Source organism: Agelaius tricolor, unplaced genomic scaffold (genome assembly GCF_023055355.1).
Source record: "Agelaius tricolor isolate 1412-34295 unplaced genomic scaffold, bAgeTri1.0.p SCAF_3, whole genome shotgun sequence".
NCBI classification, from domain to species: domain Eukaryota; kingdom Metazoa; phylum Chordata; class Aves; order Passeriformes; family Icteridae; genus Agelaius; species Agelaius tricolor.
The window spans coordinates 51,264,705-51,277,470 of record NW_027269263.1 but is presented as its reverse complement, the minus strand read 5'-3'; the positions used below and the strand labels follow the sequence as shown (position 1 = coordinate 51,277,470).

Sequence of the window (12,766 nt, the reverse complement as noted above, 5' to 3'; positions counted from 1 at the left end):
AGTGTACAGGGGAGTTTCACAACCAAAGCTGCCTGTGCAGCACTGAAAGTGCACCTTTTATGTTGAGCTAATCCCAGAGGGGAGTCAGCACTCGTGCCCGTGTCCTTTTGACCTTTATCCTTTTAATGCATTTTGCCTCAGTAGCAAAAGGTGAAAACCTAGTTTTTATGTTTCAAAACAGAGCATTTCAACTCTGATTCTCAGTGAAGCTAAGGAAAGTAACATCAGCTCTTGTGGAAATGTTGCAAGTCCCTGGCTCAGCAATCAACAATAGCTTTAGAAATGTGTTTTTAGAATCGCTTTTCTGGTAGCCCTTTGAAGCTCACCCATACAGCCCTGCTGCCATCCCTCTGAACAGCTGTGAACATGTGAAGTCACTGGAGTGGAAGATGTTAATTACTGTCAGCTACTGGAATTTCTCCAGGGACCTCTTGTGGTTAGAAACATGTTTCCCTAAAGAAGTGCACTAGGTGCTGGGATCATTTCTCCTGTAACATACCTGAATCCTCCCTTCTTAAGCAAAAGGAATTTCTCATTCCAAAGCAAAACTCTAAATATTCACTTTAAGTGTTCTTCTCATATGACACTGTGATTTTTTTAAGCAATCTTTTATTTCTGTGAAGAGTTCCAACAATAGGGAACTGAGTTTTTCAGGGACTAGGTTTAGCATTTATACAGATTTTCATTAAAACTGGGTAAACAAGTCTAAAATAAAAAAGGAACAAAATCAGAAAACATAGAAAATAAATTGATGGACAGAAGTGTGGCTAGGGCTTTTTTTCCCCAACTAGATTAATGTGACCTTCCTTTTTATGGCCAAGAGAAGGCTACACACCTTCCCTCTGTGTCATCGGAAAAGGGCACAGACTAAAAATGTTTTTTTTTTCTTCAGATTTACCTCTTTCTATTTATTGGCATTTTGAGTCTAAACTAGTTAGCATCAGGAGCTTGATGTGATGCCAGTGAGCTATTACCCACAGGGAACCAAAATAATAGCAGATGAGCTGGCAGAAAGATCCCCAGAAAGGGAAATAACATGAAACTAAGATTCTAAGCCCAGCCCTTTACTGTGACAACTACAAAGCTCCTTTAATGACTGAACACATCCTTAAATATACCTCGTAGATCCCTCTGCAGTAGTTAAACCTTGTAATCACTACCACCCCCGCAACAAGACCAAGTCAGGTAAGTCTCTGGCTAGAGAGAAACGGGGATGAAATCGTTAATCTGCAGGACATGACTCCCAAGATGTGAAGATAAATGCTGAGGACATTTCTCTTGTCCTTTGCTGTAGGTGAGAATGGCACATGCTGCCCTGTATCATACTCTCTCAAGTGACAGACACACCCGTCTTTGCTAATCTAGGAGTTGAAGGAAAACAATCACCCTGATCCCCAAGAATGCTGTCCCTTTACCAGAAGTCCTCACGCAGCCCGAGAAGGAAGGTGTAAGTGGGAAGAGGGAAACTGAATGTAATGGAAAGTAAACATATCAACTGTGAAAACAGTAACCACCAGAGCTACAGAACCCCTTCCTTGTTATACTTAAGGACAAGTACACTGATATTCAGTGTTTACAGAGGTAAAAGTCCCACAATTGCAGGGCCAATTCCCTTTTATGTAGGCCATTAGTGCTGTTGTATTGTACTCCTTCCTCAGTCCAACATCAAACGCAGTGATTGAGGAGCAAATAGAGCTCAGGTGAAGGATTGCTTAATTCTTTCAAAATGGTCACTGCTTAGTGGCATAGACCTTCTCCTAACTCTGGCTCAGCTGCTGCAGGCCCTCAACAAGGGTTGAGATGGTAAGAGAGTGTGTTTCCCAGCTCATCACAAGTAACAATGAAGGTAAAAGTAAGTACACAAACACTGTTTATATACAAAAAGTTTAATTGAAATACCTGTATAAAAAATATGATCTCCATACATTTCACACCGTTAAACAGAAGAAAAAAATCCAAATCCAAGCTGCATAAATGCAACCAGATCACAGAAACACAGCTATTAAAATAAATTAAGGTTTATGACTCTGCCACTTTACCTTCCAGAGCCAATGCACGGAGACTGTACAATGTCAATAATTTAAAACCCTTCCAAACAGCATTACTTTACACTTCTGGTACAATAATACCAGACAAAAGGCATACTGACTAACTTTAAAAAGTCATTCTATTTCCCTTAAATTAGACTTTGTACAACAATTTCCCATCTTCCAACAAAAAACTGGTAAGGTCAGAAATTTTTTTTATTTTTATTTTTTTGTAACCAAAAGTTGACAGGAATGCAGAAAAAAAAGTGCCATGGGCAAACCACTAGAATTCCCATGGGGAGAAGGAGGGGAAAGCACAGTGTTGAATAACTCTAACCAAATAAATTAACCAAATAAATAGCCACAGTTGAAAACTGTGGGAGGTCTTCTAAAATCCAAACAATAAATAACTGTATAGTACACGGGAAAAAACCAAGTTTACATAAACACATTATACAGGTATGGAAAAAAAAAAGTAGAAGTCCTTGAATATTGCATTGATTGTGCATTCAACATGCCCATACATACTTTAAGACTCGCAGGGTGACAAAAGGCCGGGGGGAGTTGAGAAAGGGGCTTCTCATGCCCAATGGTAGAGATGATAAAAGGAAACATGAATAAATGTTTCTGATAAAGAAGCCGATATACCTGTTCATATTTCTGTGCAGGCTATAGGAAATATTTTGAGCAGCAGAAGTGGGTTGGATTTGTAAAGGGCAGGGGGGCAGGAGTGAAATGTCTGTGTTCAAGTATTCCATCACCAGTGGATGGGACTACTTCATTCAATCACCGAACAGGTTCTCCAATGCATCATAGGAGCTGCTTCCCCCAGCACTGAGTCTAAAGGGAGCAAATTCCTATAATGAACTGGATCTTCTTTGGACATAGACAGCTCAAAAAAGAAAGTCCCACTGAAGCAGCTTTCAAAAAGGCACTCAAAAGCAAATAAAATCTAGTCCAGGCTCTATGAGAGCAAAAAAGTTTACCATGTATTCAAGAGGTCACTGCTTTCTTAATAAGGTCAGTCTTTGACTAAGTACTGGCCTGCAACTCCCAAACATCAGCGTTTCCAAAGGAAATCTCTCATTCCAAAGCAGAAACCAGCAAAGGGGGAAAACAAAATCAAGTCCCTCAGACAAAGATTCAACTACAGAATAATGAATGCATTTTTCTAGCCCCTCCTATGTATTGGCAGCAGCACTGTGGTCTTTCTGCTTGAAGCTCCCCCTCCCAGTGCGAGGTCCTTAGTAATTCACAGACTCTCATTACTTGAACTTGTGCTAGATACATCAGTATCAAGGGTCCGTAGCCTTATGTCACAGTCCTCAGACTTCACTACTTCAGATTTGTGCATCCATTGATGGTCAAAAATCTGCTCAAGTGTTGGTCTGTCTGAAGGCCTCAGTGAAAGGCACCATTTGATCAGCTGTTGACATTCTGTAATAAAAAAAAGAAAACCATATTAGACTAAAAAAGTAAAAAAATTACAATCATCAGTAACAAAAATCCACCCACCACAAGCTCATGTGTACAAGATCATTAAAAATAAAACCCAAAACAAAAAAACCCATTTGACTTCTGCAGAACTTACCAGGTGAAATTCTTCTCCTGAAGTATAATCGCCCCCTCAGGATTTCTTCATCTTGCTCAAAAGGGATGTCTCCACAAACCATGTCATATAACAGAACTCCCAGAGACCATACTGTTGCTGACCGCCCATGGTATCTGTGGTATCTGATCCACTCTGGAGGGCTGTATACTCTCGTTCCTGAAAGAAGAAAAAAAAACAACAACACAATTAGAGTAAAGGTTTAAAGTTTTCCCCCATTATTCAGCTCCTTCTGGCAGAGCTAAATTAAATTCAAAAACTTGACATTTAGGAATTTCAAAAAACCAAAAAAAAAAACCCCAAAAAAAAAAAAAAAAAAAAAACCAAAACAAAAAAAACCCCCACAAAAAAATCAACACCAAACCCAGAAAACTAAACAGCTTTAAATTTTTCACAAGCCAAAGCCATTAGCAGTGTAATTTCAGGTCATCTGCAGGGTTACACCATCAACAGACTTGGCCCATCCGGTTGTTCTATTTTGTTGCAAGGAATAACACAGCCCCATCAGCTGACTGTTTACTGAGGCAAGCTCCCTTTCACTGACCACGTGGCGTCTGCAGCATCACACCAAAAATAGACACAAAAGGACAAAGGGGGCTGGCAGGGAGGAGGAGAGGGCGACAAGAAGGTGAAACTCAGGTCTGCCCGCATTACACGGGGCTAATCTGCTTTATCCAATTCCACAGGGCAGTAAACAAAATAGGGCCGCTTACGATTTCTATGTTTTTAAGGCCTCCCCCCGGGGCTTCTATGCGGCAGCTTTTCCCAACTCGCCCCCCCCTTCTCCTCCTCCCTCCAGTGTCCGAGGGCTCCTTGGATACCAAACAAAACGGGGAATTCGTGATGCGAGGGTCACGTGCGGCAGGGCTTCGGGTTTCACAACAAACAGATGTGAGTGCGGCAGCTGGGGCGGGGGGAGCGAGACCCCGGTGTTACATCAGTCCTACTCCAAGGACTGGGGGAAACGCTCCCTCTGGTCACATGCTGGCTTATGCTCAGCTTTCCCACCCCTAAAGCATCGACCCCAGCCGCTGGAGCAAGTAATTTCGAGGGAGTGCATTTGTCCCCATCGCTTTAAAATCTGCAATGCGGGATTTCCAGGACACTGGCAGAATGGGAGCGGGGGAGGTACCACTCCGAGTTAAAAAAAGCCACCGCATATAAAAACTGCATATCCACACATGGAAACATCCGACACTGGCAAAACCTCCATGTAAACAGATCGCCCTCTAGGAAAAAAACCCCGCTTTTTCCAAGACAGGGAAACATAAACTGCTGCGTCACTGCCTGGAATCGCTTCTTTCCTACGCAACTGAACACCCCTAAGCGGCTTCGGGTCCACAGGTTTCCATTACCGATAGACCTGATATGAACCCCCGCACCAGGGGCTCTGCTTGCTGTGACTGGTCACTGGAAAGGGGCTAAGCGGCAGCTCTGGGGAGGGCATCACCCCGGGAGGGGCACGGGAAGGGTGGGAGGCACGTACCGTCGAAATCGGTATAGACTGTATCCTTGAGGAGGGCCCCTGAGCCAAAATCAATGAGCTTCAGCTCGCCCGTGCGGAGGTCAACCAGCAGGTTCTCGTCCTTGATATCCCGGTGCACCACGCCGCAGCCGTAGCAGTGGCGCACCGCCTCCAGCACCTGCCGGAAGAACCCGCGGGCCGTCTCCTCGTCCAGGGCACCCTTCTCCGTGATGAAGTCGAACAGGTCCTTCACCAGCTCGGGCCGCTCCATGATGATCAGGTACCCGTCGGGCCGCTCGTACCAGTCTAGCAGCTTGATGACCCCTCTGAAGCCGGAGCCCACCTTCTTGAGAAGGACGATCTCCAGGGGCACCATGATGCCGCTCTGGGCGGAAAAAGGGGCGCGGGTTAGCGGGGGGGTGGCGCGGCCCGGGGCACCCCCTCGCTGAGGGGAGGGAGGCGGGGAGGGCGTGCAGGGCGGGGAGGAGGGCGCGGCCGGCGGGCCCCCTCTGCCGCTGCCGCAGTCCGAGGGGCGGGCGCGGCGCTGCGGCGGCGAACCCCCGCCAAATTCCCTCCCGACGCAGAGGCCGCGCCAGCGGGGCGGGCCCCACCGCCCACACAATGGCCTCGCCGCGGCGGAGCCCCGCGGCACCCCCGGAGCCCCCCCCCGGGTACTTACAATGGTGCCCCACTCGGTCACCCGCTCCTTCACCACATGCTTCACGGCGACCTGCGGAGTGCGGAGAACGGAGGCGCCGTGAGCGGCGGGGCGGGCTCAGCCTGCGCCCCGCCGCCGAGGGCCGGGCCGGCCGCGCCCGCCGCTTCCCGCGCCACGCTCCCGCCCGCCGCCCCCGGCCGCGAGCCCCGCGCCTCACCGGCAGCCCGTCGGCGATCCTGTTCCCTGCGTACACGGTGCCGAAGCCCCCGCTGCCCAGCACGGAGCCCACCTGGTAGACTTTATCAAAGGGCTCCTTCTCCACTTTCACTGCGTAAACAAGAGGGAAAAACCCGCGTTAATGTCCGCAACCGCGCTGCACCCGAATGATAATAATAATAATAGTAATAATGATAAAAATAATAAATAATGTAAAAAAAGCCCACAAACGCTTTGCCCGGCAGACCCATACTGTGTGCGCTGCCCTGATTCCAACCAAGGCTTTATAAAAAAAAAATCTTTTTCTGTTAAAAAAATGTAAAAATATATAAACGCAGCTCCGGGAGTTGCGAGACGCCGAGCCCAACGCCCCGGTATCGCAGGGCCGGTCCGCGCCCCTCCGGCGCAGCGCTGGCAGGGACACCCCAGCCTCGTACCTGGCTGGAGGATCTTCACCGGCAAGTGGTCCATGCTGGGGCTGCAGATGTGCGCCAGCGAGCCGAACTTGGAAAGCAACATCTTCCGAGGGAGGGAAGAAAACGTCGAGTTAGTTCGCCGCGGCAGCTCCGCCGGCGTCCTCTCGGCTCGGCGCGGCTCTCCTCTCTCCGGAGCCGGCGGAGGGCGGCGGGCCGCCGAAAGCTTCTGCGCGGCTTCTTCTTCGGCCAGGAGCGGGAACCCACGAAGTCCTTGGGGGTCCGTCCCCGCCGGCAGTAGTCCAAGTGTCGGTCGCACAAAGTCCTCCGGAGAAACGCAATCAGCGAACGCGCCGCTCCCGCGTTTCTTCTTCCACCCGGCGAAAGCCGCTCGGGGCGCAGGCAGGCACAGGCAGAACTATAGCCCTCCGCGGAGGCAGACAAGTCCGGGGGCTTCGGCTCCGCGCGTGGAGCCCGCCCCTGCGGGGGCCGCGGTGGCAGGAGCGGGCTGGGCGCCGCAGTGGAGCCGTGGCGGGCGGAGGACAGACCGCACCGCCGCCGAGCTGCCCGCGCGCTTCTGAGCCGGCGGCGCCGCCGAGCCGCCTCTTAACTCCCAATATTTTGGTGCGGGCAGAGTGCGGCGAGCGCGCCGAGAATATCCCTCCGCGGGGGAGGGGGGAAACACCTCTCCCCGCCGTCCCCGCCGCCCCCTCCCCTCTGCGCCGGAGCCCCCGCGGGGCGGCGGCCGTGACTGCAGCGCCCTATCCCGCCCCGCCACACGGGCGGACACGGGGAGGGCGGGGGGCTGGGAACTACTTAATCTGTAGTAACCGGCGCGCAGAGTTACACATCGTCTGAGAGGAACGCATCACACATTAGCAGCAAAAAAAAAAAAAAAAAAAAAGGCGGGGGGAGATTCTCCCAGTGTGCGTTAACGCTGCAGCGCGGCCAATCGCCGGGCGCCCTTTCAAAGGGCTCCCGGTGCGGCCCAATGAGGAGAGCCCTCATTTGCATGCGGCGCGCGGCCAGGCGGCGGCAGGGCGGGAATGCCGCGGCGCGCCGGGCGCGCCCCGCCCCGGGCTGCGGGAAGGTCGCTCCGAGCCGCCGCGTCCGGGGCTTCGCGGGGGCGGGGCGCCAACATTGCCGGGGCACGGTGGGCCGCGGCTCTGCGGAGCCCGCCTGGGGCTCCAGCAGCCCGGGCATGGTGGTCGGACCCTGCTCATTTTGCCAGCCGGTGCTCCCCAGTGAGCACGCGGCGCGCTCCCTCGCCCTCAGCGGCGATTTCTCCTCCTCCTCCCCAGCTGCCCCCTCGCCTCGGCGCAGTTCGGCCCCGTGCCAGCGCGGGGGGACGCCGGCGCCTGCCCTCCGCGCCTGCCTCTGTCAGTCACCTCCCCTGTGCGGAAGCCCCGCGGGGCCGGTGCGGCGCGACGGCGGGCGCCGGAGTCCTGGCGGCGCAGCTCGGAGGAGCTGAGCGCTTCCCGCCCCGCCGAGGCGCCGCGCCTCGAGAGGGCACGGAGCTGCTCCACTGCCCGGCGCTGCCGCCGCCGCCCGCCCCGCAGGGGGCGCTGCATCAACAGGAATGGGGGCGCGTCCCGTGCCGCCGGGCCCGCGGGGGTCCCTGTGCCCTGAGGCCGCGCCGGGCACCGCGCCCCGGGCTCCGGCCTTTTGTAAAGGGTCACCTTGACAGTTCGGGGCGCCTAGGCGGAGGGAGAAGCCCGAGAGCATCGAGGGCATCTTGTCGAGTGTCTGTCCAGCAAAGCTGTGGGCGACTCCTTTAGAAATTGACTGCGATACTGGGTGGGCAACAACATCCTTAGTGAACGCTCCAGCAGCTACTCAGAGCCCAGCCCAGATGCGCTACCGGGGCTGGCGCTCAGGCCGGGAGCACCCCGCCGTTTGCTGCCAGCTGGACGGCCGCCCCTCCGCACCCTGTCACCGCCAGGCCGGCGACACCGCCGCCCTGTCACCCACCGCCGCCCTGTCACCCACCGCGGCCCAGGTGGAACAGCAGCGGAGCTGGAGGGAGCGGACCTGCGCGGGGATCCCCGGTGTGAGGGTGTTTTGGCAGCCCCTCCCACCCGGGGCTCTCGGGGAGAACCCAGCAGTTGGCATTGTCTGATAATAGTACTGCCGTAATCCCGGGCGGTCGTGCCCATAAACAAAGCAAGGACTTCTAGGGAGAGGTAATATCTTTTATTAGATTAGACCAGCTGATGTAAAGGTCAAGTTTGCAGGCGCAGTTTCAACCCTTCATGTCCCAGAATGTATTTTTTGAAGATAGATCTGTTGGGCTATTAAAGTTACTACTTCTCGTACAGACCAATTTGCAGACGCTCCAAAATAAACCATTGAGTTTATTGAGTAGCTGAAGAATTCAGGAGGTTTCATGTTTATGGATTTTTTTTCCTTAAAGCTAATGATATGGATTTATAGATAAAACAATGAAAAAGCTCTTTTTTTTTTTTTTTTTATTTGTGTTAGACCCTGCCTTTTGGCTGTCTCAAATCACATTAATAAAAGTTGACACGTGTAATATATGTAAGTGCTAATTATTTAGGGTATTAACACTGCAAGTTGTTACTAATTCCTGCTTTTTTTTACATGACCAGGCATGAAAAATCATACATGGATCACTAGTCTGTAAACCTAAAAACATCAGGCCTTGTCATTCCAACTGTATTTGGAATTTCTTAAATTCATCTCTGTGTGTGGCCAATCTATAGTAAATCAGTGATACGTTTACCTTGAACCTGTTTAGGAAATAATACAGTTCCCTCAAAATCCTGTTGCATTTAAGCTACATCTTCAGCTGTGTCAGCTATTAAAAAAAAACATGACATACCTTTCCACATATATATTTGTAGCAAAATGGTAATCTAAAAATTCTGGGATCAATCTTGGCATTGATGTAACTCTCAATCTGATTTGTATTTTCACATCAGTGTGAAAAGGAGGTTATTTTAACATTAAAGAAAACAAGATAGTTACTGTAAAAAAAAAAGGGTGATAAGGGGGTATTTGTTCTTCATTCACTTAATTTTGGCAGACAGACATTTAATTTGTATACAGCTACAAGCACTCTTGGTTTGACAGAATTACAGATGGATCCCAGACATGGAGTTTACCCTGTCTTTACACATAAGCCTTTCATGGGTTTGTGGTGCTCCTTTTGATCTGGCTTGGAACATGCAGTTCAGTGGTCCTAAACAATTATAGCTGCAGAAATATTTTATAAACTAGTTTTGGCCACTTTAACAGTGGCTTTGCAACTATAAATGGAAAATCATTCATGAGTAGGATGCCAGTTTGATTTAGGATTCATTTTTCTGTGCAGCAGTCCCTGAGCAGGAGTGAGTTTGTCAGGCACAGGAATACGGAAGATCCATGGAATTTTCTGCTTGCAGAACAGTACTCCCTTCAGGCTACCTTTTAATGTCTGTATGGAACCCAGCTCAGAATTTGCTGTGGCACATCATCAGGTACTGCACCAGTGACATTAATGGCCTCTAATATGTACTTATAGCCATTGTAGTGTTGGATAGGACTAAAAAAATGCATCTGTTCTCATAATGTGACCATAAGGAATACTGCTAAGAATGCTCTGGCAGTAAATGTCCATTAAATTTACAAGAATATTGGTATTTCTAGGTCACTCGACCTCCTTATATGTCAGAGCTCCTAGCTCCCTTAATGACTCTTAGCTTGATTCTCCTCAGTCTCTCTTTCATTTGGCAAGAGAACAAACTGAACACTGTGCTCTAGATGTGGCTTCATCTGTGCTGAAGAGAGGGCAGTAATCATGTCCCTTGACCTGCAGGCTGTGGCACTCCAAGATGTGGTCAGTGTTCATTACTGCAGGCACACACTGCTGACTTTGTTGGTTTGTGGTCTGCTGGGTCTTCTCCTGTGGAACCGTTAGTTCCAGCCTGCACTCTCCCTGACTGTATCCTGTCCCAGATGTGGGATCCTGGCATTCTCGTTTTTGGAAGTCCAATACAGATGTATGTGTTATACATTTATTCAGCTAGTTTGAATAGTAGCTGTACCCTCCAGTATATCAACAGCCCCCCTTGATTTGGTGTCACCTTGTATTTCCAAAGGTCACGGATGAAAAAGTTAAATAATATCAGCCATTTTATTGATCCTAGGAAATATCCCTTGGAGTCACCTGCTAATTGGACTTGAAACAGTTATAAGCAAGCTTTTGGGGCCCATGACCTGGCCAGTTTTTAATGCACCTTGTAGCATACCTAAAAATTCCCAATCTGGCTGCAGATGCTGAAAAACTATCAAAGCTCACAGGCAAGGGGAGCAACACCTACTCTAATCTCACCCAGGGAAGCCTGTAATGAGGTTGTAGAAGACAATCAGAGTGACTAAACACAGTTTGTCCTTGGGAAATTTGAGATGGCTGTTCTCAATAACATTTTTGTTGTTGTGGTAATGATTCCTATGAGTACTTGCTCTGTAATTGCCCCAGCAACTGAGAGAAGGTTGATCATCTTTTCACCACCCAGATCCTCCTTTTGCAATTTCCTAAGACAGATGTAATATTTTTCCAGTTGTTAGAAACCTTCTCTGATCACTGTGACCTTTCACAAGGGACTGAGTGCCCTTCCAATGACTTTTGCTGTCACTCTTAGTACTCTCAGATGTATCCTGTCCAATCCCATGGACGTGTATGACATTTTTATCTTGTTTAATTAGACCCTGACTTGATCCTTGCTACTTAGCATGGAATTCTGGGATCCCTGAGAGCAGACCATGCCAGTAGAAACAGATAAAACAAATACCTGTGTGCTGTGTCCCAAAGTCACCTGCTGTATTTAGCAGCTGGCCTAGATTTTACTCAGTCTCTTGTTTTGCTGCAAAAGTGTCCTTACCCTGATAATCCTTCATCAATTTTAACTGCATGTAAGCATTGCCCCTCTAATTCCATCCCTGCATGCCCAGGAAATGCTCCTGTGCTCCTCCTACTCATTGTGTCCCCACTTCCACCTCCCATATGCTTGTTTTTTGTTGTTGAGCTCAGTCATATATACCCTGTGCTGCTAAGGAAGGCATCTGCTATATTTCCCTGTTTACTAGCAAATTAGGATGCATAAGAAATATGAATGACTCTGCCAGGTCTTACAGATCAGTTGTTAGGCCACTTCTTTCAGCAATTCCTGTGCTTTTCGTTTGACCAATGTCTTGTGAAGCCACAACCTCTCTTTAATTCTTTGCATTTAAGAACATGTTGTTGAAATTATGAATTATTAGAGAATCATAGAATTGTAGAACATGCTGAGTTGGAAGGATCATTACCTGGCCCTGCGCAGAGCACCCAGAGACTCACACCATGTGCCCGAGAGCATTGTTCAAATGCTTCTTGAACTCTTTCAGGCTGGTGCTTTGATCACTTCCCTGGGGAGCCTGTTTGGTGCTCAACCACCCTGTGGGTGAAAAGCCTTTTCCTCATGTCCAACCCAAACCTTCCCTGACTCATCTTCACCTTGTTTTCTCAAGTCCTGTAGTGGGTCATAAGAGTGATGCGATCAGTGGCTGCTCCTTCGCTCCCCTTCATGAGGATGTTTTAGACTGCAGTGAGGTCTCCCTTCAGTCTCCTCTTCTCCAGGCTGGAAAGAACAAGTGACCTCAGCTGCTTCCCCTCCAAACCTCCCTCCTTTGGACAATTTCTAATAGCTTAATGTCTTTTTTATGTTGTGGCACCCAAAACTGCCCCCAGGACTTGAGGTGAGGCTGTCCCAGTGCGGAGCAGAGCAGGACAATCCCCTCCCTCACCCAGTCAATGATGCAGTGCCTGATGCAACCCAGGACATGACTGGTCCTCCTGGCTGCCAGGGCACTGCTGGAATCATGATCAACAGAAAGAAATTGACAACTTCTTCAGTAACACACGGTACATTTTCACATATGGCACATTCTTTTCCCTTTATAAATCAATATCCTGAGTGTATTCAGTCAAGGTTGACTCCTACCATAAGCATTAGTGAGACCAGTACTGAGGGACTGTTAAAGAAGGCTGAAAACTGAAACGGCTTCCAAAGAGGTTAGAAAGGTATCCAAATGGTTAGAACTGGTATCTTAAAACATGAAGCTCTACCAGCTCAATCTACTTTGTTTACTTGACCTCTTTCCATAACAGTCTAGAAGTATCTGCGCTTTATTTCTTTTTTCCCCACCTGGTATTTGTTAGCTCTTTAAATCTCGCACACGAAGAGTTTCCCAGGCTGAGAACTGAGAAAACAACAAACTCTAGAAGTAAAGGACAGGTGGGTTACACAGCCTCACTGTGGATGTAGTTTTCCCATAACTGAAGACCTGGTATTGAAGCTGAGTTTAAAATAATGGAAGAAGATATGTTTGTGTGTATAA

At 49.2% G+C, this 12,766-nt stretch overlaps 1 protein-coding gene across 1 annotated transcript; it reads right to left on the bottom strand.

Moving 5' to 3' along the window:
* Nucleotides 1–1,868: 1,868 nt before the first annotated feature.
* PIM3 (Pim-3 proto-oncogene, serine/threonine kinase) lies at nucleotides 1,869–6,995 on the bottom strand. Its single transcript, XM_071423826.1, has 6 exons — nucleotides 6,413–6,995; nucleotides 5,977–6,086; nucleotides 5,781–5,831; nucleotides 5,123–5,486; nucleotides 3,619–3,795; nucleotides 1,869–3,464 (listed from the first exon to the last, which is right to left on the bottom strand). Exons 1-6 carry the CDS (start codon nucleotides 6,492–6,494, stop codon nucleotides 3,280–3,282), a joined length of 969 nt encoding a protein of 322 aa, XP_071279927.1. The 5' UTR covers nucleotides 6,495–6,995; the 3' UTR covers nucleotides 1,869–3,279.
* Between the last annotated feature and the right edge of the window lie 5,771 nt (nucleotides 6,996–12,766).